General features: G+C 47.1%; 3 protein-coding genes across 5 annotated transcripts; 1 reads left to right on the forward strand and 2 right to left on the reverse strand.

Annotated features, from left to right (window-relative positions):
* Positions 1 to 366: 366 nt before the first annotated feature.
* Positions 367 to 8,261, reverse strand: CDK10 (cyclin dependent kinase 10). Its single transcript, XM_042438691.1, has 13 exons — positions 8,098 to 8,261; positions 7,102 to 7,174; positions 5,993 to 6,064; positions 5,331 to 5,433; positions 4,478 to 4,559; positions 3,442 to 3,509; positions 2,953 to 3,005; positions 2,779 to 2,848; positions 2,573 to 2,632; positions 1,985 to 2,108; positions 1,005 to 1,144; positions 835 to 887; positions 367 to 733 (listed from the first exon to the last, which is right to left on the reverse strand). Exons 1-13 carry the CDS (start codon positions 8,215 to 8,217, stop codon positions 630 to 632), a joined length of 1,122 nt encoding a protein of 373 aa, XP_042294625.1. The 5' UTR covers positions 8,218 to 8,261; the 3' UTR covers positions 367 to 629.
* A 1,285-nt stretch (positions 8,262 to 9,546) lies between these two features.
* On the reverse strand, positions 9,547 to 14,202 carry SPATA33 (spermatogenesis associated 33). 3 transcript variants are annotated; one of them, XM_042438406.1, is made up of 3 exons: positions 14,046 to 14,202; positions 12,384 to 12,539; positions 9,547 to 10,838 (listed from the first exon to the last, which is right to left on the reverse strand). In XM_042438406.1, the coding sequence occupies exons 2-3, from the start codon at positions 12,517 to 12,519 to the stop codon at positions 10,636 to 10,638; spliced, it is 339 nt and encodes a 112-aa protein (XP_042294340.1). In that variant the 5' UTR covers positions 12,520 to 12,539; positions 14,046 to 14,202; the 3' UTR covers positions 9,547 to 10,635. The 3 variants fall into 3 exon arrangements, with proteins under 3 accessions (XP_042294340.1, XP_042294339.1, XP_042294338.1); XM_042438405.1 differs by having other exon boundaries at positions 14,063 to 14,175; XM_042438404.1 differs by lacking the exon at positions 14,046 to 14,202 and adding an exon at positions 13,064 to 13,465.
* A 77-nt stretch (positions 14,203 to 14,279) lies between these two features.
* CHMP1A (charged multivesicular body protein 1A) lies at positions 14,280 to 24,551 on the forward strand. Its single transcript, XM_042438403.1, has 7 exons — positions 14,280 to 14,418; positions 16,449 to 16,468; positions 20,030 to 20,107; positions 20,730 to 20,876; positions 21,686 to 21,814; positions 22,495 to 22,682; positions 23,074 to 24,551. The coding sequence occupies exons 1-7, from the start codon at positions 14,412 to 14,414 to the stop codon at positions 23,093 to 23,095; spliced, it is 591 nt and encodes a 196-aa protein (XP_042294337.1). The 5' UTR covers positions 14,280 to 14,411; the 3' UTR covers positions 23,096 to 24,551.
* Positions 24,552 to 25,671: the final 1,120 nt, after the last annotated feature.

The raw sequence follows: 25,671 nt of genomic DNA on the forward strand, positions 1-25,671 counted from the left end.
AAGTTACTTTTCTGGACAACAACTCCCAGAATCTCCCAGCTAGTCCTGAAAAGGTAACATCTTCAAGCTCTGCCTGTCAAGAATTCATCTTCACTGCCTTAGTTGTTGCAAGGTGTGTGTCTGCATTGTTTCCATGTGCTGCTTTTACTGCAGCTGCTTAATAGATTTGAAATCATTTTCATTAACCATTGATCTGTATGTGTTGTACCGCATTAATGTAACTCCCCTGGCAGGTGTTTATGCTGTGCTGAAGAGATATAGGATCAGTGTGCAACTCAGCACATGGAGATGTACAATATATATTGCCCTAGTACCTTGGCTAATGTGTTCACCCTGTTGAACATTTAAATTCAAGAATAACCCTGCTGTATCAACCCACACTTTATTCAAAGGGTCCCATCCATCCGGGAGGCAATCCTGTTTGTCCTGGAAAGTCCCCCAAGGCACCCCAAGTAGTCTGTGGCAGAGACAGGAGGTCAAAAACCTGAATCTTCAGCAGCACAAGCGGCGTGATGGTGGTGGTTGCGGAGGGCTATCCGGGTCCATCTATTGAGCCATGCTGTTCTCTGGCAGAGAAGTAGGTCCTTAATCTGTGATGTGCGTCCTTTACTGGCCGTTGGCCCCCTTCCTCACGGACGGCTGCGTTTGCCCACACACTCTGCCCCGGTGGCACTTGGCGCTGCCCGCTTGTTGCGATGGTGAGGGAAGGTGGGCATCAGCTCTGGTTCACAGGCTGGTGGGAAAAGGGAGAAGGTGGGTCAGGTGGCATTCAAGTGGAATGGGGAGAAAGACCCCACAGTCTGGGAGTAGGGCCTCAGGCAGGGAAGGACTTACGCAAAGGCTTCTCCTTGAAGTAGGAGCTCTCCAGGCAGTCGCTGGCTGTAGCTCTGTGCCAGAGAAAGGAGAAAATAACACACTTTCGTTATTCAGTTTGTACCCACCTTTTCTCCCGCTGTGGTTGAGCAGAGGCAGAAACAAGTCAAAAGCCCTGGGCTCCAATTTACCTTTTCTTGGGGTCGTACATGAAGAGGAAATTCAGGAGCCGAAGCCCAGCCTCCGAAAGCCAGGGAAACTTGTGTTTCAGGTTGTTGTACGGCTGCTTCCGAAGTGTGTACTGGCTCACCAGCGGCAGTTTGGAAAAGCCCTAAGAAAAATAATACAATAATAATGTTTATTTTTAACTCCATGGAGAGGATGGAACAAAAAGGCAGCTGTTTTGGATCAGACCAAAGGCCTCGCTAGTCCAGTGCTCTCTTCCCAGAATAGCCAACTGGGAAGTCTACCAGCAGGAGACCATAAACACAAGACTACCCTTCTGCCCATGCACCAAAAATAATATAGAGACACCTGTACTCTCTCTGATATGGGAGCTGCTCAATAGCCTGCCTATTAGTAGCCACTGGTGGCCCTTATCCTCCAATCCTCTGTTAAAATTGTCCAGCTTGGAAGCCATCATTACATCCATTGGCAATGAGTTCTACAGTTTAACTCTGAGGGATGTGAACCTAATCCACCTCACTTCCAGAAAAAAATATTAGTTGAGGGAGGCATTTTTGGGACCATAAAACAGCTGCATGTGGCCCATAGTTTGCCACCTTGTGTGGGCAATGTGGCCCCAAAGTATAGACCTTAAAGAGCTCTAAAAGCATCCACAACAAGCTGGAGGATATTTTTTGCCCCCAAATTGGCTTAAAACTGGCCAGACATGTGCCGGTTTACCCAGGAGCTGCAGTTCTCCACCCATCTTCAAAATGGATAAAAAACCAGCCCTTTTTGTGATGGCTGCACATGCTACCACATCATTGCCAGAGCAGTGAAATGCAACAGGGCAGCCTTCCAGGAGGCATGGAGAGGGGTGATCTGTACCCCTTCCCCAGCTGGGCATTAAGCCTTCCTCTCTGTTATTTGCTGGGGTTTGGAAAAGCAGCACACACAGATGGTTGCAAGAGGCAGGGATGCTCAGGATGCCAAGGCAAGCACTCACTGGCCAGATGGTCTCGTTGGGGGTGCCCAGGAGTTGGACGATCATGTCGATCTGCTGGATCTCGGAGCTCCCAGGGAGCAGAGGCTTGTGGGCCAACAGCTCAGCCAGGATGCAACCCACTGCCCTGCAGAGGGAAAGTTTAAGAGTCAGTGTCCAGAAAAAGCCTCATTGGCAGCCAATGCACCCCACATGTCCACCCAGGACCTTGGCCAATGCTAACCACCTGTTCTTTCCCAGTCTCTGCATACAAATGATGCCCTGTCTTTGCCACCGGCACCAACTTTTCAGACTTTGGGAGGGAGCCAGAAACCTCTTGAAATCCAGATTCCTCCGATTCCAAATTGTGAGCTATGACAATTGCTAAATTGTTGGTCTGGCAAATTCCTGCAGCCGCTGGTTAGTTGGTAAAGAGAACAGGAAGGCACTGGGAGCATAAATTACACCTGGGATCGCTTTCAGGGTATGATCTAGGATGTCAGCCATATCTTGGAGTTCCCAGACCTATAAACCCCAAAAGTCCAGAAGAATGCATATTTTTGGCTTTTTCCCTGATCCTCACTTGGAGAATGGGGGAAATCCTTTCCTTACCACATATCTATGGCAGTGGTCTGTGTTGTCGTCCCCAGAAGGAGTTCAGGAGCCCGGTACCTGCAAGAGAGAAAGAGATGGGATACACACACACACACAGAAGCTGTGGTTCACACATTGTGATTGTCAGTTGTTGTTGTGTGGAGGCGCACATCCTGTGCAGGATGACGGACGGAGGAGTCAGGGGACACTCAGTGCGGACTCACCAGAGGGTGACCACTTTAGGGGTCATGGGCTTCAGAGGCACCCGGTATGCGCGGGCCAAGCCAAAGTCCGCTGCAAGGGAGGGAGGATGGGCAAGGTCAAAGGGGAGTCTGGTTGCGTCACAATCAGGTGTGTTAGGGACAAGGGGAGCCAACACATTCCCAAGGGAGACTCACCTGTCTTCACACATCCTTTGTCGGTCATCAGCAAATTGGACACCTTCAGGTCCCTGTCGGTGGAAGATAGAGAAGTTCCAGCATTCAGAAAAAGTGACATCTTTAGTACTACTAAAATGTGCCAATGAATGGATTCTGGGAGGCGTCGATTCATCATTTTCTGGGATCCTGGTAGTACCCAAAAACATGCAGTGACTCTGGAAGTGGTAGTCCCAACAGTTTGGAAACTTGGGGATTTGGAGTCCCAAAAGCCTTGGGATAATAGGCCATTGTAGTACCAATACCAAAATGGTTGCTCAGGACTCTAGGAGTTGTCTCAAAAATGCTTGCTGGGGGATTGTGGTGGTGGTAGTCCCCAAATGCTTGTTCAGGGGTCCTGAGAGTTATAGTCCCCAAATGCTCCTAGAGATATTTGGGAAGGATGGTTTCCCATCTCGGAGAGATTCATGGGAGAATAGATGGGGCTGGAGGCTGGATCTCTTCCCATACCTGTGGATGATGAAGTTGTCGTGAAGGTATTGCAAGCCCTTCAGGACCTGGAGAATGATGCACTTCACCTGCAGCCGGGGGAGAAAAGTGGGGAGAGCAGGAGCAAATGAATGAAGCACCATTAAACAGGTCTTTTTTTTAAATGCATTATTTTCCCCATTACTGGAACCTTCTGCTCTAGGCATTTGAGACCCTGAGATACACAATACGCAAAGCTAAATGGGATCTTTTTGAACCAACTGAATGCAGAAACAGCAAATACTTTGGGAACCCAACCCAGAGCAATGAAATTCCTGGAAATACGTAGTGTCACAAAATGGGGCTAGAGCTGTTTTCCCAAGGCTGTTTCTCATCCCCAAAACCAACCATCCCAGGCATGTTTGGAGAGGAGGACATGAGGAAAAGCTTTGGGCCTCCTTCTCATGGGAAGCTCCATGGACCCACGTCTCTGCTCTCTTTCCAATAGCAAGCAAGGACAGTTTTATTATGCAGAGCATTAGCTCTGAACTCTTAGTGAAGAAGACCCTTTCAAGCAGGTACCTTGTCATTTTATTATTATTTTAAAATGTGCTTTAAACTTGGTTTTTTGTGGATTTTTCGGGCTCTGTGGCCATGTTCTAATAGAGTTGATTCCTGATGTTTCACCAGCATCTGTGGCTGGCATCTTCAGAGAAAGATGCTGGCGAAACATCAGGAATAAACTCTACTAGAACATGGCCATATAGCCCAAAAAAACCACAAAAATCTATGGATGCCGGCCTTGAAAGCCTTCGACTTCACACTTTGTGCTTTTAGTGGAATTGCTTTTTATTTTAATTTTATTATAGAATAAGGTTTTAGCTGTATGTTGTTTCAACTGGCCTTGTAAGCCACCTTGGGTTCAATGTCAGGAGAAAGGCGGAATATAAATGAAATAAATATGGGCCGATAACAGTGGCATTGTAGTGTAGTAACTGTGTAGTGCGGAAGGGCTGCTGGGGACTCTTTCTCCGTTCTTGCAAGGCCAAGCAAAACGGGGCGGCTGTTTTGTACGCACCTGGGCTTCGGAGAAAGGGGCTTGCATGTTCTCCAGGAGGCTTCCCAGGTCTTGTTCGCAGTAGCCCATCACCAGGAAAATGCTGCAGGAACAAAACCACACAGAGAGACACACAGCTTTCGTGCGGCATTTAGAGACAGGACAGCAAATACAGGTATTCCAAAATCCAGACACACACACACAAAAAAGAAAAGATACAAAAACCCAAAGCACTTCTGGTCCCAAACATTTGTGTTAAAGGAGAGTCAACCTGCATTTTGGAGCAGACTTGAAAAAGGTACTTTCCCCAGAATCCCCCTCCCACTTAGAGACCACTGGAGTGCTCAAGTTCAACAACAACAACAACAACAACAACAAGTTCCCATGAAAACTATATTTTTGCTTTCTTCTCTGCCTGGTTTAGATTTTAACGACGACGACAACTAGCAGTGGTAATAAAGATGAAATATAAATAAATGAAAGGTGCAATATTTTTATTGCTGCTGTTACTGTCTATCTATCTGTTCTTATCTCACTTTCTTCCCTATTCTGGGACTCAGTGCATTTTCCCACATTTAAAGCAGATACAGATAAAAAAGTCCACGTCACTAAAACACTAAAACGTATAATTATCACTAGAATTAAAAGACATTGAAAGGCAACACTGCTAGCTGCCTTTGCTCTTGACTTGCCCTGTCCCCCAATTTTCCTTTCACGCTTGTTTGAAGGCAACCTCTGCCACTTTGACCCGGCCTGAGCCCCTTTGGCCATTCAGCCATGCAAGTGTTCAGTGCCAGGTGCGAAGCGTAGAGGAAGGAGAAGCCAGTGCCCACTTCTCATTGCCCTAAGGAAATATGATGGGTCTGGTTGGTACCTCTCCAGATGGTTGCCCACCACCACCTCTTTCAACTCCACGATGTTGGGGTGCTGGAGCTTCAGGAGGAGGGTGATCTCTCGCAGGCTGCTGATGGGGATCCCTGTTGGGTGCAAAACAGGCCCCCATTAAGAGGTTATGAAGACAGTACGGGATGCAAAACGCACCTCTTTTTCTTTCACCAGCTTCCACTTTTCTTACAGTTTCCATTTCTGTAGCCAGATATTTAAAGATAGCTGTATCATGTCACCGCTGTCTTCTCTTTTCCAAGCTAAGTACTGTATATCCAACATGAATCCTTGTGGGACAAATTGTAACCTACCTTGAATCTCATTGTAGAGAAAAGTGGGATCAAAATCCTTGAAATAAATACAATAAATAAGTTCCCGAGACCTTCTTCGAGAGCCAGCGTGGCGCAGTGCTTTAAGTGTTGGAGTACGACTTTGGAGATCAGGGTTCGATTCCCAACTCAGCCATTGAAACCCACTGAGTGACTTTGGGCAAGTCATGCTCTCTCAGCCTCAGAGGAAGGCAATGGTAAACCTCCTCTGGACAAAGAAAAACCTCATGATAGGTTTTTGCCTTAGGGTCCCCATAAGGGGCTGTAGTGGTCCTGTTTCTTTGACCCAAACCCTTGAAGGTGGGTCTCCTTTGGCACTGACCGTCTTTCTCTTTATCCATCCGCACTTTCTTCAGAGCCACAATCTCGTCCGTCTGGGTGTCCCGGGCACGATCTGAAAAGGCAGAACAATAGGAACTCTCTTCTTTGGGTCAACCATCTTCCTCCTTGATGAATGGATGAAAGCCAAGGGTGGGGAAAACGCAGCTTATAGGTCACCCACAGGCCCCAGACGCAGCTTCTTGGCCCCATTTCCAACCCATCCTAGTAGCCATCCCACTTAGCTGAGTGGTGTGAAGCATGGTCTTCCAGATGTTGCTGGACCGCAACTCCCATCATGGATCATCCATGGCTATGCCTGCTTTGAGATGCTGGGAACTGCGGTCAACTACCATCCGGAAGGCCACACAATTCCCACCCTAGATATCTAGACCTACAGATTTAATCAACTGTGGAAGGAAGGAAGGAAGGACTTGCTTCTGTTGGATCACACGCAAGCATGCTTTTGCAAAAAGAAAAGGCTAGCAGATTCTGTGTTTTATACACCGGGGGCCCTTGGTCTTCTCTGGGGTTTGGCTCCTGGACTTCCTGTGGATACCAAAATGCTCAAATCCCATTGCGATCAGCCCTACATATCCACAGATTCTTTCTCCATGGATTCAACCACCCACAGCATGACAATATTAAATATAAATTCCCAAAAGCAGATCTAGATTTTGCCATTTTATATCAGGGACCCCATGTTACTATCCCATTGAATATAATGGGACTTGAGCATCCACGGATTTTGATATCCGTGGCTGGCCCTGGAACCAAACCCCAGCAGATTCCAAGGACTAATAATAATAATAATAATAATAATAATGCCGCATTGTATATAATGGGACTTGAACACCTACAGATTTTGGTACCCATGGGGGTCCTGGCACCAAACCCCAGTGGATAACAAGGGACCACTGCAATAATAATAACAATAACAATAATATCCTATTGTATATAAAGGGACTTGAGCATCTATAGATTTTGGAATCCATGAAGAGTCCTGGAACCAAACCAAAGAAGGGGTCTTTCTAGATGACCCTGGGGTCCCCTTCCGACTCTGGGGCTCCATGGTTTTATGCTTCCCTGCATCTTGGGTTATGGGTCACTCACAGACAATGCCGTAGGTCCCTTCTCCGATCCGATTGAGTTTCTCGAACTCCTTCACGCTCCGGCATCTTCCCAGCTGGAAGAAGAAATGGAAGGTCACACAAACCTGGACCTGAAGGAGCTGCTGCTGCTGCTGAGGACGCAGGGCTTGCGGACTGGGGAGAAAGTCTGTTTTGACAACAAACCCCATGCTCCCCAGCCAATTCATGCTGGCAACTGTGGTCCAAATAAGGTCCGTAAATGGGGGCTATGGAGTCACAGCCTTGTGCATGAAGGAAAGCTATGGACTAGTCTTGGCCTTGTGGATAGAATCATAGAGTTGGAAGAGACCCCAATGGCCACCCAGTCCAGTCCACTTTGGCCACGCAGGAGGACATAACCCAGGCCCTCCCTGGACAGATGGCCATCCAGCCTCTGCTTAAAGACCGCCAAAGAAGGAGACTCTCCGAGGGATTGTATTCCACTGCTGAACTGTGAACAGCTCTTACTGTCCGGAAGTCACTCCTAATGTTAAGGTACAATCTCTTTTCCTATAGTTTCCATCCATTGCTCCATATCCTAGTCTCTGGAACAGCAGAAAAGAAGCTTGCTCCCTCCTCCATATGACATCCCTTCAAGTACTGTATTTAAACAGGGCTCTACCATATCACCTCTTAACCTTCTCTTTGGTTAAGAATGCAGGAGAGCTACAGAGTCTCAGCCTTTTGCATATAGAAGGACTAAACCTTCAGCCTTGTTCAGCAGGAGGGCTAGAGAGTCTCAGCCTCCTCCATGCAGGAAACCTATGGCGTCTCAGCCTTGTGCAGGCAGCTCAGCCCTGGGATGGGGGCTGCAGTGCAAGGAGCTTTGCAAGCGCTGCCCCATAGGAATAAGAATAAGAGTACTGTAGTTGCAATGTGACAGGTCAATGCAAAGGTCTCCCACTCTTTAGCCAGGCTTGCAAAAGGGGTAGTGATGATAATGGTGGTGACCCTTGGGATGTGTAGTCCTGCCACTCACCCTGTGCCTCGGAGGGACACTGAAGAAGCCTCCCCCTCGGCGGATCTGCTTCAGGCGGAGGGCCTCGGGCTCCGGTTCGGGCGGACCAGGTCCAGGTCCGGTTGCAGCTGCTGCAGCCATGGCTGCAGCTTTCCTCCTCCCTCCTCCGCCTCTCTTCCTTTTACGGGATGTTTTGTGTGTCCCTCCATCGCCATCTGCTGGACAGGAGAGGAAGCGCTCTCCTTCCTTTGCTTTTGGTTGCAAGAGACATTTTGGAGACACACTTTTGGGGATCATCGCAAGCGACCCAGAGCCAGGGATGGGAGGGGTGTGTGTATATATATTAGTGTGTGCGTGTGTATATATATATATGTGTGTGTGTGTATATTAATGTCTAATTAAAAATAATTGTAAGCTGTTCTGATAGCCGTTAGGGCTGAAGGGCGGGGTATAAATACCATAAATGAATAAAAATAAATAAATAATGTGTGTGTGTGTGTATATATATATATATATATATATATGGGGTTTCGCATGGCCCTCCCCTGAGGCTGAGAGAGTGTGACTTGTGAGCGTATACACAATTATATATATATATATATATATGAAGGGAGGCGGATGCAGACGGAGAGGGATGGCCTCTGTCTCAGGTTGAGAGAGGGAGGGACACACCGCCCTCCTCTTCCTCTTCCTCCTACTCCTCGCCCAAGGTCCATGGCTGAGGCCATAGATCGATACATCGGGATGGATGGATCTAGTAGCGGGATGCACCAAGGGGCCAAAGTGCGCCACTTCAGCCACAGGAGGGCGCCCGAGAGCCATTTGCCATCTCATTCCAACCAAAATGCCCAAATTATTATTATTATTATTATTATTATTATTATGCCCCCTCAGACATTTACAGATGATTTCTCCTTTGGCTTCAAACCCAAATGAAAGACTTTTTATTTTTATTTTCAAACTAGTTTGATATTGTTTAATCTTCTCAAGATTGTTGAGGTATTACCTGGTTTTTAAATAGTTTTTATAGGGTTGTGGTTGTATTTTAACGAGCTCATTAGCCTAATCACAGTATATTTATTATTATTATTATATTTATTTGTATACCATTATTTTCTCTGGGACTCAGAATGGCTTTGCAATATTAAAAGATATATTACTTATATCTCATGACTTTTTAGGTTGCACTTCATTGGCAGGTTATGTGTTGAATTTACGATCTCCGTAAAGTGCCATGTAGATTTACGGCGCTATATAGATAAACATTTATTATTATTATTATTATCATCATCATTATATCCCACCTTTTTCTGGGACTCACAACATTAAAACAGTATACAAAAAAGCATACAAAAATAGTACATTACATTAGAATTAAATTATTACAATAGTAAAACAAGTAAGAATAAAATACATATTAAAAAGATTAAAATGTGTTAAAAATACTTTAAAACTTTTTTGTATGGCCAATATCATCGCTGTTTTGTGGATTCTGGGTGTCTTTGGCAGGGAGTTCTTCCAAGTATCCCTTCCCTAAACTACAAATCCCAGGATGCCATGGGATGCGCCTATAGCAGTGGGGTCCAAGTACAAGTTCAGACGTTTTTGGGGTTTGGGATTTATTTATTTTTGGGGATTTTGGAATACAAAATCTGCCTTGTATTTGCATCGACAAATGAGATATCTTGGAGATGGGACCCACATCTAAACGCAAAATTCATTTACATTTTGTATACACTTTATACACAAAAGCCGGAAGGTAAGTCTATACGCAATATTGCAAATTATTTCTTACACAAAACAAAAAAGTTTGTGCACCATCACAAAAGCCAAGGCATCACATTCCCTGGCTAAAGCATTTCTCATAGATGGGCATCTATGGTGCAGAAGCAATCCAGTTTGAGACCGCTTTAACTGCCTTGGCTCAATGCTAGGCAATTCTGAGAACTGTAGTTTGGGAAACTACAATACCGAGTACCACAATAAATTACAATCCCCAGGATTCCCTAGCACTCAGCCAGGGCAGTTTAAGCGGTCTGAAACGGGATTATTTTTGCCGTGTGTTCTGGACCTACGTCAAGAAACCTCCAGCGAAGGCGAGTCCACCGCTTCTCGCTTCTAGGACGCCATCCCCAAGGTATAACCCAGGACCAAAGTTTTGAAAAACTTCCTTTTTTGGACTACAAATCCCATCATTTCCAACAGGGGAGGATTCTGGAACTTTGCTGGTTTATTGCAATGATATCTTGCCTTCCCAGGCAGCAGAGAGGGAAAGAGAGGGGTGTCTGGAATTGACTGGGAACCTTTCAAAGCCATTTACCAAACATATTTATTTGGAAGCATCCAATTCCGGCATTTAACATCTGGCCGTGCTTGGCCTCTCTTCCTCCTTTGTCTCCAACCATCAAGTGAAACCACCAAAGGGTCCATTGTGGTGATAGAGAGGTCCATTTATTGAATGAAGGGGGCCAGGACTGGGCTGCTAGGTTTCCTTAAGGAGCCCCCACCACCCCGAATTTCATTTTGGCTCTCTGGCGGCAGCAATGGTGGCATGGGCCCTCACTGGTCTTTGGCGGCCCTGTAGGCGTCTACGGTGCTGGGCTTGGTGTGGACGTTGTACGGCCCGTACTCCTCCGTGTCCCGGATGGTTCTGGTCTCTGGGAGGATGTCGGTCAAGCTGTTGACCAGGACCTCCTCCGAGGGCCCCGTGACAATGATCTTCGGGATCAAGCGCTTCTTCCTCACAATTTTATCCGTAGAGACTGCAAAGAAGAGATTAACCGAGAAAGTGGTGCTTATCATAGTGCCATAGGTGGCGGACCTATGGCATGCGTGCCAAAAGGGGCACCTAGAGCCCTCTCTGTGGCCATGTGTGCTGTTGTCCCAGCATAGAGTTCTCCAGAGTTCATTACTAGAAAGCCAGAGGGATAGGCGGCACTTTGCAATAAATAAGTGGGTTTGAGGTCGCAGTCTCTAAATGTTCGCCAATACTTATATATAATGGGACTTGAGTATCCACAGGGATTCCTGGAACCAAGCTCCAGCAGATACTATGGGCCCACTCTCATATGACTAATAATAATAATAATAATAATAATAATAATACTCCCTTGTATATAATGGGACTTGAGCATCCATGGATTTTGGCATCCAGAGGGAACCAAACCCCAGTGGATACCAAGAGACAACTGCATAATAACTAAAAATATATATTGAAACTAACATACTACAGTCAGCCCTCCGTATCCACCGATTCAATCATTCACAGCTTAAAAATATATTCAAACAAAATAAAATTCCAAAAAGCCAAGCTTGATTTTCCCATTCTGTATAAGGAACATCATTTTGTTATGCCACTGTATATAATGGGACATGAGCGTCCACGGATTTTGTTCCTGGAACCAAACCCCAGTGGATACTAAGCAACCACTTTATGTAAAACTAAGCATAAACTGAAAATAAAACGCATACTGACATGCTATGGCCGGCCCTCCGTATCCACGGATCCTTTATCCACGGATTCAACCGTCCACGGCTTGGAAAATATTCCAAAAGTATATAAATTCCAAACAGCAAACCTTGATTTTCCATTTTAGATAAGGGATCCATTTGACAATGGTATTGTATACAGTCGTCCCTCCTTATCTATGGATTTTTTTCATCCACAGATTCAAGCATCTATGGCTTGAAAATATCCCAAAAAAGTATACATTCCAAATAGCAAACCTTGCTTTTCCATTTTATATAAAGGATACCATTTTGTTGTGCCATTATATTTAATGGGACTCGAGCATCCATGGATTTTGTTGTCCACTGGGGATCCTGGAACCAAACCCCAGCGGATAACAAGGGCCCACTGTACAATGAGACTTGAACATCCATGGATTTTGGGATCCACAGGGGTCTTGGATCCAAACCCCAATGGATACCATTGTATATGCACACACACAAGCATATATATACACACACATACACACACACACACACATACATATGTACATATCCAGTGGCGGTCAAGAACAGCGACGTCCCTTATGCCCCAGGTGACTAAATATCCTAACTGCAAAGGAGGACATGGCACTGCAAAATGTAGGGCATTCAAGGAAGATGTAGAATATTTAAGAAAAATGTAGGACATTACCAGAAAAAGAAAACAGGCTCAGGACACTAATGTAAACATAAGTCCATGCTTCCTTGTCATGCTCCCTACGGAGGCCTTTTGGAATTCCTCCTGGACAAGAGGTTGAAATGCCAGATGCGTCCTGGAAAAGCAGGACATCTGGCCACCCTGCGTCCGCCTCTCTTACCTTCTCCTACCGGCGGGGGTTTCCTTACAGCTCTGGATGTCGACGGCTGGACGTTTGCAGGGTGTGGATGTGGGGACGTCTCTTGGAAGGTTGTCTTGGCGTCTTTGGGCTTGCTGGTCTCTGCGTTTCGAGGCATGTGAGTTGCTTGCGAGGAACCTAAACATTGGAAGGAATGAGAAGAGAAGCCAAGATAACACCACTGTTGTTTTCCCTTTTTGCTTTATCCTAATTCTTTGCCTACAGACTGCACTACAACTCCCTAAGACTGGATCCAAGGCAGGCAAAAGCGGTATCAAACAGCGATAACGGGGTAGTATGGACACAAGGCCACAATGAGCCAGTGTTTCAAGTGTTGCACTACAACTCTAGAGACCAGGGTTCGAATCGCTGCTTGGCCATGAAAGCCAATGGACACCTCCATCAAGTCACACTGGAAAGTCAACCTTCTCTGAACCAAATCTTGCCAAGAAAACCCCATAAATCAAGGCACACAACAACAACAACAGACATGACTCTGGTTCTTCACCCCAAACTGGCAACTCTCCCCTTCCCATTCCTTGCATTTAAAAGGCCTAGCCATAAGGGAGGTTGCCTGCCCTTCCAACTTGACCAGACTCTGCTCCACCTGGCACTGACCTGTCCCTTTCTTGGACATCCCTCTGTAAGGAAGCACACTTTACCTGATGCCACATCTTCATGTTTGCTGTGAGAGCGCCCCATAGATCAGCCATCAGTCCTTGCCCCCTACATTGGCTCAACTGCAGCCTTGCTTGCATTGCCTGGGCCCTTTTGTGACTCAGCACCAGCCAAGCACCATCATCATCACCAAAGAGGCAGGAGGCCAGGGGCTGCTGCCAAAGATGGGGCTGAGTTCAAGAGATGCCCTAGTCGGGACCCCCTTCCTCCTCTTCTGCCCCCAAAGTCCAGGGAAGGATGAAGTGGGTAAGGGAAAGGTGGCTAGCTTTGGTCTGGCGCCGCCGGGGTCAGTGCAGTGGGCCCTTGGCATCTGCTGGGGTTTGTTTCCAAGGGCTTCTTGTGGGTACCAAAATCCATGGATGCCCAAGTCCCACTGTAAACGTTATTGTTATTGTGACAGTGGGTCCTTGGTGTCTGCTGGGGTTTGGTTCTGGGACCCCACTGGCACTGTGGATACCAAAATCTGTGGATGCCCAAGTCCCACTGTATACAATAGATTATTATTGTTGTTATTAGAGGGTGTCCTTGGCATCCTTTGGGGACTGTTTCCTTCCAAGGACCCCTTGTGGGAGCCCAAATCCATGGATGCTCCAGTCGACCAGTCCCATCATATTTCATATACAAAGCCATAGTAAACTGGTGTCTGTCTCTTATGTGACATACAATGGCAAAAACCAAGGTTTGCCTTTTGGAGTGAGTTTTCAAGGACTGTTTCCCAGCCACAGAAGGTGGAAGGTGGGCCTTTAGAAAAGGGCCAGTCCTTCATAAAGCACTGAGAGCCTTGTCTCAGCTTTGCTCTGGGTCCCTTTTGTTGTTGTTGTTGTTGTTGTTGTTGTGTGCCTTGAACTCTTCCTCACTCATAAGGCAGTGAGCCTGGGCTTTACTGGGCAAGAGGCGCTTTGACTGCCCCCATTTTGGGACTTGAATGAGGGCCTTGCTTAATAAAAACACAGTGCGTCTGTTTACGTTTAACAGCGCCTCACTTCGCGACGCCATTTTCTCTCTTTGTTGTCATGGCAATCGGCGTCCGCCATGATAGTTTAGTCCACCGCCTCGTCATGTGATTCCCCCTAAGCCCCGCCTCCTCGCTTCTCTTGCTTTCCGTCCTGCGCATGCGCCGACTGAATAGAAGGGAGGAGGAGGAGAAGGGTGCGTGGCCGCGACTTCTCGCGAGGCGAGGAGGAGATCTCGCGAGAACAAAACAACAACAATACACGCGGAAGTAGACGAGAGAGAGAGAGAGAGAGAGAGAGGAGGAAACCGGAAGTGGGGTGGAGAAAGAGTCCGGAAGTTCCGGAAAGCAAAGAAAGGAGAAGACTGACCTCGGCCAGAATGGACGGTAAACAGTTTTTTCTCTTCCAGACGGGGGCAGGGGGAGGGTTGGTTGCTGATGACGTCACGCCAAGCTTGTCACGTGGGAAGGGGCGTGGCAATTGGGAAGGGGGTCTGAAACTGAATGGTAGGAAGGAGTGCTGGGTTGAGGGGGCCCTGGCGTGACGTCACCGTGGAGTGACGTAAGATGTCTCCTGAGCTGTCATGGTTCTGTGCTACGGAATCCTGGGATTTGTAGTTTGGTGAGGCATCAGGCCAAATTAGGAGGAGCACCTAATTGCCCAGAGGAGAAGAGCAACATTCCAAGGGCCTGAATAGATTAGAAAGCTAACAGGGCCAAAGCTAACAGAATGTAAAGTACAAAGTAAAACGAAACGCCTAGAGATAGGATTCTGGGGGACCCCTGGCTTAAGGAGAGCTGCCCCTGTGAGAGGGACCTTGGAGCCCTAGGAGACCACAAGTCGACCAGGAGTCAAGGGTGCCATGCGGCAGCTAACAAGGCCAATGCAATTCTAGTGTCTAGATCAAGGGAAGGCATAGTCCCCTCTGTTCTGCTCACCTGGAAGAACACTGTGTCCAGTTCTGGGCAAAACAATTCAGAATGGATGTGGAGAAACTGGAGCCATGAGTCCAAAGGAGGGAGACCAAAATGGTGAAGGGTCTGGAAACCATGGAGCCCTATGAGGAACAATGGAGGGAATTGCTGGTTATGTTCAGCCTGGAGAAGAGAAGGTTAAGTGGGGATATGAGAGCCCTGTTTAAATATTTGAAGGGATGTCATATTGAGGAGGGAGCAAGCTTGTTTTCTGCTGCTCCAGAGACTAGGCCTCAAAGGAGCCATGGATGCAAGCTCCAGGAAAAGAGTTTCCAGCTCAACATTCGGAGGAACTTCCTGAGAGTCCTTTCTGTTTGATGGTGGAAGACACTCCCTCCGAAAGCAGTGGCGTCTCCTCCTCTGGAGGCCTTTAGACGTCTTCGCATGGTGTGGTGATTTGAGTGTTTTATTCTGACTCTGGAGACCAAGTATCTGGTATTTCTTTCCAAGAAACTGCTTTTGTGGGCCAGAAGGTCAGATGCCTTCCAAAGTGGCTCCCTTCACCGTCTAGAATGCCTTTTTGCACTTGTTGCCTCCTGTCATTTCCGGTTCCTGAATGCTGGCAGGTGACACAGCAGGGAAGCCGTTGATCAGGACGGTGGCAAGGCAGGGCCACTCCAGCGATTCTTCTCCTCCGGAGGAAAAGGCGAGAGAGAAAGCAAAGGAGAGAAGAGGTGGAGCTGCTAGACCTGAGCGTTAAAGTCTAGGGAGGGAGGGAGAGAGAGAGAGCCCTTTGGAGCCAAACTAACTCCCTTGTCATCACCCTTTTATATTTGAGTCTCTGGTGATTATATGACCTGTGAAACCCACAACACACCAGGGATTGAGTGCCAACAATGCCACAATTACTACTCCAGAATAAGAGCTGGAAAACTAGTCCAGTGGTTTGGCGCATGTCCTTTGGCCAGATAGTTGAGGAAAGGTTCCAGGGCCAAGGGACTGTTGCAAATATGCATGTCCTAACATATTTGATTGCCTCTACTGCCTTAAGAAACCATCATGGAGTGGTTCTCCAGGTTTTCCATTGGGGTTTCGCCTCCTTCTAAAAAGCTGCAGTGCTGTGGTTGTTGCTGCTGTTGTGAACCTTCAAGTCATTTCTGGCTTACAGCCATCTTAAGGTGAATCTTAAGATCCAGTGCAGCATAGTGCTTTGAGCATTGGACCATGACTCTGGAGACTAGGGTTTGAGTCCCACTCAAGCATAAAAACCCACTGGGTGACGTTGGGCAAGTGACAGGGTCTCATCCTCAGAGGATTGCAACGGCAACCCCGCTCTGGACAAATCTTGCCACGAAAACCCTATGGGTCGCTATAAGGCAGAAATGATTTGAAGGCACACAGTGACAAAGAAAAACTAAATTGGATATGAATTAATGACCTCCCTATTGAGAGCCCCTTCTGTCCTTAACATCTTCCAACTGCTGTCATCTTTCTTTTCACAGATACACTGTTCCAGCTAAAGGTGAGTGCTGACACTATGAAATGCACACTCTTGGCAGGGCTTAGATTCCTTGCAGCAAAGGCTGAACATAGGTACGTTCTTTGCATGGTGAACATAGAGTTGTAGCTGCTGGCTTTTGGTCAGGGAGCTCTGCTCTTTTTGAGCAGAGAAGGTCTGCCTTCTGGGTTAGTAGACGGGGAGGGAATGGCAGCCCCTGTGAGGACACCTCAAGTGAGTGGAGGTTTGGCCGAGTCTTAGCAGCCTTCTCACAGCTACTGTGGGAGGATTGCTTTTCTACAATACTGGCATCCCTTTCTCATTGCTTATATGTGAGGCCTCAAATCGAGGGCCCTCTGAGTGTGCATGCATGCTAAGAATTGCAGGGGATCCTGGAGAACACTGATGTTTCCATCTCTAGTTGCCATGATAGAAGACCTATGCCATATCAGACCAAAGGACTGTCAAGCTGAGCATCTTGTGTGCCAGAGTGAACTGTAGCCAGTTTCCCCTGGGGATCAGGAGTTGAAGGCCTCAGCACCTTGCCACTTGTGTGTGTCCCCTCACAATTGGCATTTGGAGGGTTGCAACCTCTGAACCTGGAGGTTGTATGTAGTTGTTGTGACTGGTAGCCATTGACAGACTTATTCACATGGAAAAGTAAAACAAATTTCAAGGAGACTTTGTGAACTTTGGTGGAGGCTGGGGAGGGGCTTCAGGAGTTCCAAAAGTGAGCCTATGGTTTGCGTGGAGTCTGCGGGCTGCACTTTGTCCATCCTTAGGGTTGCCATAAGTGAGGACCTCCAAACCGGGACAAATGTAGGACAAATGCAGGACAACATTTTCAAATGTAGGACACATTTTATAAAAATGGAGGACACGCAAAAAAAATTGAGGCTTTTTTTGAAATGTTAATATAAATGCATGTTTCTTAGGCATGGTCAAAATGGAGGACATTTTGACATTATTCGTAGACAGATCACGGAAATGTCCTTCCCTTTCTGGCCACCCCCCTCTCCCCATTCCAAACAGCACATTTGAGCATTGAACATGGCTTTATTTTAACATTGCCTCTTGCCTATTTCAGAGGTTTATTCCACAACCAAACCCTTTGGTCAAGGGACTTTGGTTTTCCTTCATTTTGACTTGTTTTGTCTGTATTCCTCCCCACTAAATAAAGGAGACATAAAATGGAGTTAATGGGTACAAGTTGTTAAACAAAAAAGTCTTGTGAGACTCTGTAGGCAAGAGGTGCACCATCTTAAGAACTGCATTAAGCACACTTAGGATGCTGCCACACTGCTTTCACTCTCATCACTCCATCCTATGGAATCCTGGGATTTGTAGTTTGTTGTGGTGCCAAGGCTGGGCTTTGAAATCTCAGGCATAAGAGAGGCAAAAGGCTTGGGCTGCATCTACACTGGAGAAATAATCTGGTTTGAGACCACTTTAACTGTCTTGGCTGAATGCTATGGAATTCTGGGAATGGTGGTTTGTTCCAGCACCACAGCAGAATGGCAGTTAACCCCTGGAAAGCTCTCTGACCAAGGTGACCAATGCCCTCACCCCAAAATGTAGGGCACCCAAGCAAAAAAATGTAGGACATGGCCAAAAATAAAAGCTAAAAGCACCCATGTAATTATAAATCCATGCTTCTTAGCCATGATCCAAATGGAGGACATGTCCTGGAAAAGGAGGAGGATGCCTGGTCACCTTGTCTCTAATCCAAAATGCACTGCAGAAATAAAACAATGCTGGACTGAAATGCCCAGAGTTCCTCACCAAAGCTGCATCCACACTGAGGAAATAATCCAGTTTGAGAGTGACTTAACTGTCCTGGGTTAGTGCTGGGGAATGCTGGGAATTGTAGTACATTGTGGCCCCAGAGCTATCTCTGACAGGGAGTCCCATAACCCTCCAAACGTAGTTGAACTGCAGTGCCCAGAATGCCTCACCAGTTGCATCCACACTGAGGAAATGGTCCAGTTTGAGACTGCTCAGTGCTGGGGAATCCTGGGAATTGTAGTCTATTGTGGCCTCAGAGCCATCACTGACAGAGAAGTCTCAATGTCTCCCAAACACTAGCATTCCCAGGATTCCCTAGCACTGAGTTAAAGCAGTCTCAAAGTAGGTTATTATTCCTGCAGTGTGTGAGAGAGATATAAAAGCTAGGGACTGGATTCACTTGGAGGATCTCTGTGTCCAAAACACACTGCTTGGACTGCCAGGGCTCAGTGCTATGGAATCCTGGGAATTGTAGTTTATTGTGGCACCAGAGCTCTCTGACAGAGAAGGCCAAATGCCTCATACAGACCCCAGAATTCCAGAGCATTGAGCTTTGGCAGTTAAAGGGGGCTCAGGGGGAAGGGGGAGGGGGGGGGGAGAGAAAAGCCAGGGAGAGTGAATGAGAAGCTCACCTCGGCTGGAGGAGGAGGAGGAGGGAGGGAGCCAAGGGAAGTGGCCAGGACCATCAGCCTCCTCTCTTCCTCTGAAGACTGCTGGCAAGAGGCTCTGCCCCTGCCTCCTCTGTGGACCATTCAGCTTCCTTTTGTCAAAAGAGCTCTGGTGCCACAAGAAACTACAATTCCCAGAATCCCATAGCACTGAGCCATGGATGTTTAAGGGGGGGGTCAAACTATTTCTGCAGCCTTTGCTACCCCAAAGCGCTTCCTATTTACAAGCAAGGCAAAAGCTCTTCCTTTACCAAGCCATTGAAAACCAACCCAAGGGGAGGAGGGCTGATTGCTTCTTTCCCATTGGTCAGCTTCGGGAGAAATTTGCATATTACAAGGAAAGGTGTTTAGGGCCTCAAAAACGACCCTGTGATCAAGAATTACAAGAATACTGACCTGGTAGACATTTAAAAGATGAGGCTTTTAGGCTCCCAGGGAAACAGGAACTATTGATGGCCTTTTTTTTTCTTTGCTCACTGTAACCTGGAAGGTCAGGCCTTTTGCAAGACATATATACCAAGTAGGCTGGCAATAGCTCTGAGTTGCAGATGTTTTGAAGCCCTGCTCTCTAGGCTAAGCTAGGCAGGGAGGCGGGGAGGGAGGGTGGCACACAGCCATGGGGAGGGAGGGGTGGAGCTGCCTCCAGGGCCTTGCTGGGGGGGGAGGTCCCAGGGGAGGGGCTAAACCAGGGCAGGACTGTGTGGCCCCGCCCCAAACCGGGAAAGTCCTGCCCCCAGGCGGGATATGGCAAGCCTATCCATCCTTGTTCTACTGTTTGAGGTCCAGAAGCTAGAAGTGTACGCAGTATTGTGTTTTTCCCTGCTGAGATCTCCTTTTCCAGAATTTAAGACACTGCTGGCAGCGTGATTCCTGTGAAATGTACTTGCAGGCAAGCAATGCAATACAAAATGATTTCCCATCAAAGTCCCTTTTAACAGCATGAGTTGGACATGGTCCCTTGGCTGGTAATTGGATTATATGCCATCAGCCAGAGCGAGCCCACTTTCTCTTCTGATCTGGGTTAATGCAGAAAGATTAGGAACTGCAGGAAGCAAGTCTGTTCTGTAGATGGCACCTGCTGCTCCTCCTTCCTTTGTACTTACTGAGCCTCTGCTTCTCTCTCTTTCTCTAGTTTACAGCCAAGCAGCTGGAGAAACTTGCCAAGAAGGCTGAAAAGGACTCCAAAACTGAACAAGCCAAAGTCAAGAAGGTGATGGAGCTGAATGTTGCCAGTTTGATGACCCTGAAAGACTGGGAGCCTCCCCAGTCAGTCACGCCTATTCCTGCCCCACTGCTCCTTTGCTCCCTGTCCAACTTATATTTGAGGCTCTCCACATTTGCCCCTCTCTCCTTTCTGCCACTTGCAAATTTATCTGCGTTGTATCTTTTGGACTTCTGACACCCATGCTCCAGGGTTTCTGTTACATTTTCCACCTGGAACATGATCTACGTTTTCCACCTCCTAGATCTGCCTGTGAGGCAGTAGTTCTAAACATCCCAGTTGTATGCCATCTGTGTGTGTGTCCTCTCCTACTTAATCTTTTTTTTAAATACCCATCCAAATACTTCTCCATTATGAACATTGATAGCAATTGAATAATGGGAGTGCACTGAAGATTTTTAAAACTGCCTGGCATTGTGGTGCCCTGTTCTGTTTGAGAAATAAGTGGGTAGGGTTCACGTGGTCCTCTGGTATGGGCTAAACAGGTTTCCAGCATTTGCAGAAAGTTTGTAGGAAGCAGTGAAAACAGTTGGAGATCTTTTTAAGGGCTCCAGATCTAAATGGATTGCTCCTAACAATCCAGTTTTTTCTGTCCCTTTATGTGCTTCAGGCACTTCAGCAGAAGAATGTAGAGTGTGCCCGAGTCTACGCTGAGAATGCCATTCGGAAGAAGAATGAAGGCTTGAACTGGCTCCGCATGGCTTCCCGAGTCGATGCTGTGGCCTCCAAAGTCCAGACAGCAGTGACCATGAAGGGGGTAAGGAGGTCTTCATTGATGGTGTAGCTACAGTCTTGGCCTGCCTTTCTCTTTAAAGTGGTACCTTACATATGGGTCTGAATCATTTTGCCTGGGGCTTGCCCCTTTTGACAAGCAGCCAGAGTTTGGAAATTTTACTTTGGGTTGCAGAGAGTGCAGATCCCAGAACCATCCGAACCACAATCAGTGCTCTCATTTGGTCAATCAATAATAATAATAATAATAATAATAATAAAATTTATTTGTGTTTCCCCTCCTCTCCCAATGGATTGAAGCGGGGTTACAGACTACTAACAGCCATCTTGTTTCCCTTTATGTCAGTGCCACCCAGAAGCTCAGTGGCCTTGGAGGAGGGAAAGATGCCTAGCTTTCTGCCCCTTCAGGCCCTGATCCACAAGGAAGAAGGGAGGGAGTATGAGAAAGCCTCAGAGGCCTTGTTTGCTCTCTTTTTTCCTCCTCCTGGATCTGCCTGTGAAGCATTAGTTCCAAACATCCCTGTTTACTCCATCTGTGTGTCTGTGCACTCCTACTTGATCCTTTTTTTAAAAATCCCATCCACGGCTGCTCCTGTACCACAGTGTTCAATGCCAAGAGCTGGACACTGCTCCCTGGGAAAATTCCAGAAGCTTAGCTTCTGTGGATCCCTAAACTTATCATTTCTGACTCCATAGTTTTCTGTGAGTTTTCCAGGCTATGTGGCTGCATTCTGGAAGAATTTATTCCTGATGTTTCACCTGCATTTTTGTCTACCATCTTGCCCAAAGGCTGTGAAAACCTTTGACTTCACATTACTTCACACCCTTCTGCAGGTGACAAAGAATATGGCCCAGGTGACCAAAGCCCTGGACAAAGCTCTCAACTCGATGGACCTTCAGAAAGTCTCTGCTGTGATGGACAAGTTTGAACAACAGGTCCAGAACTTGGATGTTCACACTTCGGTAAGTGGTTGTGTGTGCCATCTAGGTGCCATCTGTGCTGTAGCACACCAGAGCATTGGGGAGCATAGAATTCTAGAATCTCAGAGTTGGAAGGAACCACAAGGAACATATAGTCTAACCCCTTGCCATGCAAAAATTCATAGCTAAAGCACTGCTGAGAGATCGCCATCCAACCTTTGTTGAAAAACCTCCAAAGGAGAGTCCATGCTCCTCCAAAGCAATCTGTTCTTGTTGAACAGCTTTACAGTAAAGAAATTCTCCCTAATGCTGCCAGGCCTGTCCCTCTCTTGCCCGTGCCACATTCTCACACCATCATCCTGTTTTCTGACATATGATAATATCCGGTTGAAATTCCAATGTTGGACTGTGTCCTCGGATACAGAAAACATCCCTCGGGCTCATATACAGTCTTCAAGAGTAAAGTCTGTTAATTTGGGTCTCTATCAACCTTTCTGTTCCCCTTATTTTTGTCAGTTGCCAAAGGCATCTGGGCTGTCCTCAGCTCCCTCATGCCAGGCTTGCCTTACTCCTCATGTCAGGCCTCTTTGTCCTGCTGACAAACTTTGAGTAAATTTATTTTATCCCAGTGTTGTCCTTGGCTGGGGACACCCTTTTAGCTCAGGTAGGTTTCGTGGCATCTCATCCACTTTGCTGAAGTTCTTCATTTTGGCTTCCCGCAGGTGATGGAAGACTCCATGAGCTCAGCCACCACATTGACTACGCCCCAGGAGCAGGTGGACAGTCTGATTGTCCAGATTGCTGAGGAGAACGGCCTGGAGGTCATGGACCAGCTGAACCAGCTGCCTGAGGGGGCCTCGGCGGTGGGGGAGAGTTCTATGCGTTCCCAGGAGGACCAGCTATCACGGAGGTTTGTTTGTTTCCCAGATGTCTGCAGGAGCCATGCTGCTGCATCCCAAGGGCAAGCAGATGTCATGCAGCCTGTGGCTTCTTAGATTCTTGGAGATCTTTAAAAGATGCTGTCAGCCCAGGGCAGAGCACCACTTGGATATGAATGGGAATCGTGTGTCTGGTCAGATGTTGGAATGCAGCTCCCATAATTGGTTGTACTGGTCAGGGTTGCTGGGACTTGCTATCCTGCAACATGGGGTGGAGGATTACCTGGTCGACAGGTGACTTGAAGACATGTATGTCTGCACATGGTCCAAAATACAAACTTTGATGGTCTCAGTTGCTCTTTCTGTGCCTTCTATATATCATTCTCATCTGCTAATTTCCTCCCTTTCCTTCCCTCCTTTCAGGTTGGCTGCCTTGCGGAATTAGCTCTTCCTCTCCACTCATGGACTGTTGCTGATGCCTTGTTTGCCTATGATTTGTGGGGTTACCATGGGAGGTTATACCCCTCAACCTTCCTTCCTTCCCAACTTTCCTCTTCTGTGACCAGAAAAAAGGCTGATCCCTCCAACAGCTCTGGGGCTGCTGGATTCATCCATGGACTTGAGCAGCGTTCTTGGCGAATATCTGGGGTTTTTGTTGTTGGGTGGGCAGAGGAGAAGATGGCTGGGAGGAGGGAGGCAGCTTTCCTGGACTGGATTTGTTTTTTGTTCCCCCTTCACTCCTTTCAGCCTACATTTCCTGTAGCCCTCTTAGGCAGGTGCTCATTGGCCACAAGGAGCACATAACTCTTGCACATGATTCAAGCATAGCTTGTGTGAGATTTGGACCATTCGCATTTTTAAGAGGGACAGATACCTGTAAGTGTGGAGCTGGGCATGGTATCAGTCACCATCCTCCTTTATTATTCTTAGAGTCGCTCCCACAACCCAATGCTCTTCAGTAACTGGATCCAGGATGATGAGAGTTCTAGTCTAGCCCCTCTGGGGTGTACTGGGTGGCTTGGGGTGGTATTTTATGGCAATGAGGCCTGTTGAAACTGAGTCAGATAAGACTTCCAGTGCATCAGGAGGATGGGTGTTTCCCTTTTTCCTTTCTCTCCTGGATCTCACCTGCCTTTGATTTGCACACCTTTAAGTGACCTTTGAACACCATGCTCCTCTATTCTCCTCCTCTCTGGTCCACCCCACAGACACTCACTGATGCCTCTTATGCTCTCTTTTGCGGGTGAGCCTTTTGCAGGCATCGGCGCTTCCCTCCTGTTGGTTTGCAGTCTGTTAATTTTGTTCCCCCAGTTCTGGCATGTACATCACTTTCCTAAAATTGGAGGGGAGGAATCCTCTCCTCCCATGTACATAAATACTTTGGTCCTTCTTATGGTCTTAGAAATTTGGGCCTTTTTGTTCTGAGACACCCTTTTCAGTGACGTGTGGGCTCTTAATACATGGGTTCTGACCTGTTTCTGCCTGAAGATGTAAAAGGAGAGAAGAGTCCTCCCGATTTTTAGGACTCAGCTTTCCCATAAACCCAGTCAGAGCTCATGATGGAGCTGTGGTCTCCCCCATTGCTGCAGGTATTTAAAAGGAGGCTATTCTTTCGTGTTCTCTCTTGCACTCTCATTTTTTTGAAAAGCCCACGTCTGTCTGCCAAGGGCTTGATGATAGGCTACTACTGGCCCTGATCTTCCAAGCTCCACTTTTTTGCCAGGTGGGCAGATGGTCTGTGACCGTAACCCTTGCGGGCACGCCTTTTACTAGCTCTCTTGGTGGAAAAAAATTGTCTTCTGTTGCCTTTTTTTTAAAGGGGAAAAAATTAAAGTGAATGCTGTCATTTATTTGATGCTGTTTTAAATAAATGAATTCTCTCTGGTAGTCATGTAGAGTCATCCGGGGACTTGCATCTCTTTTCAATAGCCAAGGCATTGAGAGATGAGCAGGGCTGAGCAACTGTGCAGCCCTTTTGTCAGCATACCTAGTGGTTAGGGATGATAGGAGTTGCAAGTCAGAAACATCTGGAGGATCATGGTTGCCCTTCCTTGGGAAAGAGAGTCCTGGCATGCAGTGCTGGTCTGCAGGACTTAGAATTGTAGGCTGCTGCTGTGATGAGACCAGAGGGAATTGCACAGCCCTTCAGAATTGCATTTCTCAGCATCCCTTGTCTTTGGCTGTGCTAGTTATGACTTCTGGGAGTTCATGTTCAACACCATCCAGAATGCTGAATGATTCCTAGCCCTGGTTGAGGCCCACAGGCCAAGGACCCCTATGTTCTTGCTCCCTGAGAGTTGAATCAACAGTCATTTTGGTGGCAAAGGTTCTTTAGCTCAACTTAGTGGTGCTCTCTTTCTTAAGAACCATCCAAATGACCTTTTCAAACAGGCAGCATTTTCAACCTGAAAGGCTAAGAGACGAAGAGGATGTCTATATGGATTCCACTTCATCTTCCATCCTGTGGAATCCTGGGATTTATAGTTGGTTTGGGCTGTCTGCTAGAGTTCAAAGGTGGGTACTGGAACTCCATAGCAGAGAATTCTAAATGCCTCCTCAAAGTACAGATCCTAGAATTCCATAGGATGAAGCCAGGACAGTTGAAAGTAGTTGTCATTGTCTGCCTTTGAGTCATTTCTGACTTGTGACAACTCTAAGGTGACCCCCGTTGTGTAGTGTCTTCAGTCTGATTTGTTCAGAGGAGGTTCGCTGTTGCTTTCCTCCGAGGCTGAGAGTGTGGGACATGCCCAAGGCCATGCAGAGGGGTTTCAAATTAATTTGAACCCTGGTCTTCCAAATCAACTCCAATTTATGGCAGTCCTTATCACAGGCATCTTGCAGCACCTTTGAGTGAAAGAAGTTGAAGCATAAGCTTTTGTGGACTTGGTCTACTTCATCAGATGCAAGTGTACGAAAGCTTGTGTACGAAAGCTTGTGCTACAACGTCTTTCACACATAGATCATATCCGGAGTAGCATGTTGGTAACGTGTGTTTTATGCCATTTCGGATATCCCAGTAAA

Source organism: Sceloporus undulatus, chromosome 8 (assembly GCF_019175285.1).
Source record: "Sceloporus undulatus isolate JIND9_A2432 ecotype Alabama chromosome 8, SceUnd_v1.1, whole genome shotgun sequence".
Taxonomy (NCBI): Eukaryota; Metazoa; Chordata; class Lepidosauria; order Squamata; family Phrynosomatidae; genus Sceloporus; species Sceloporus undulatus.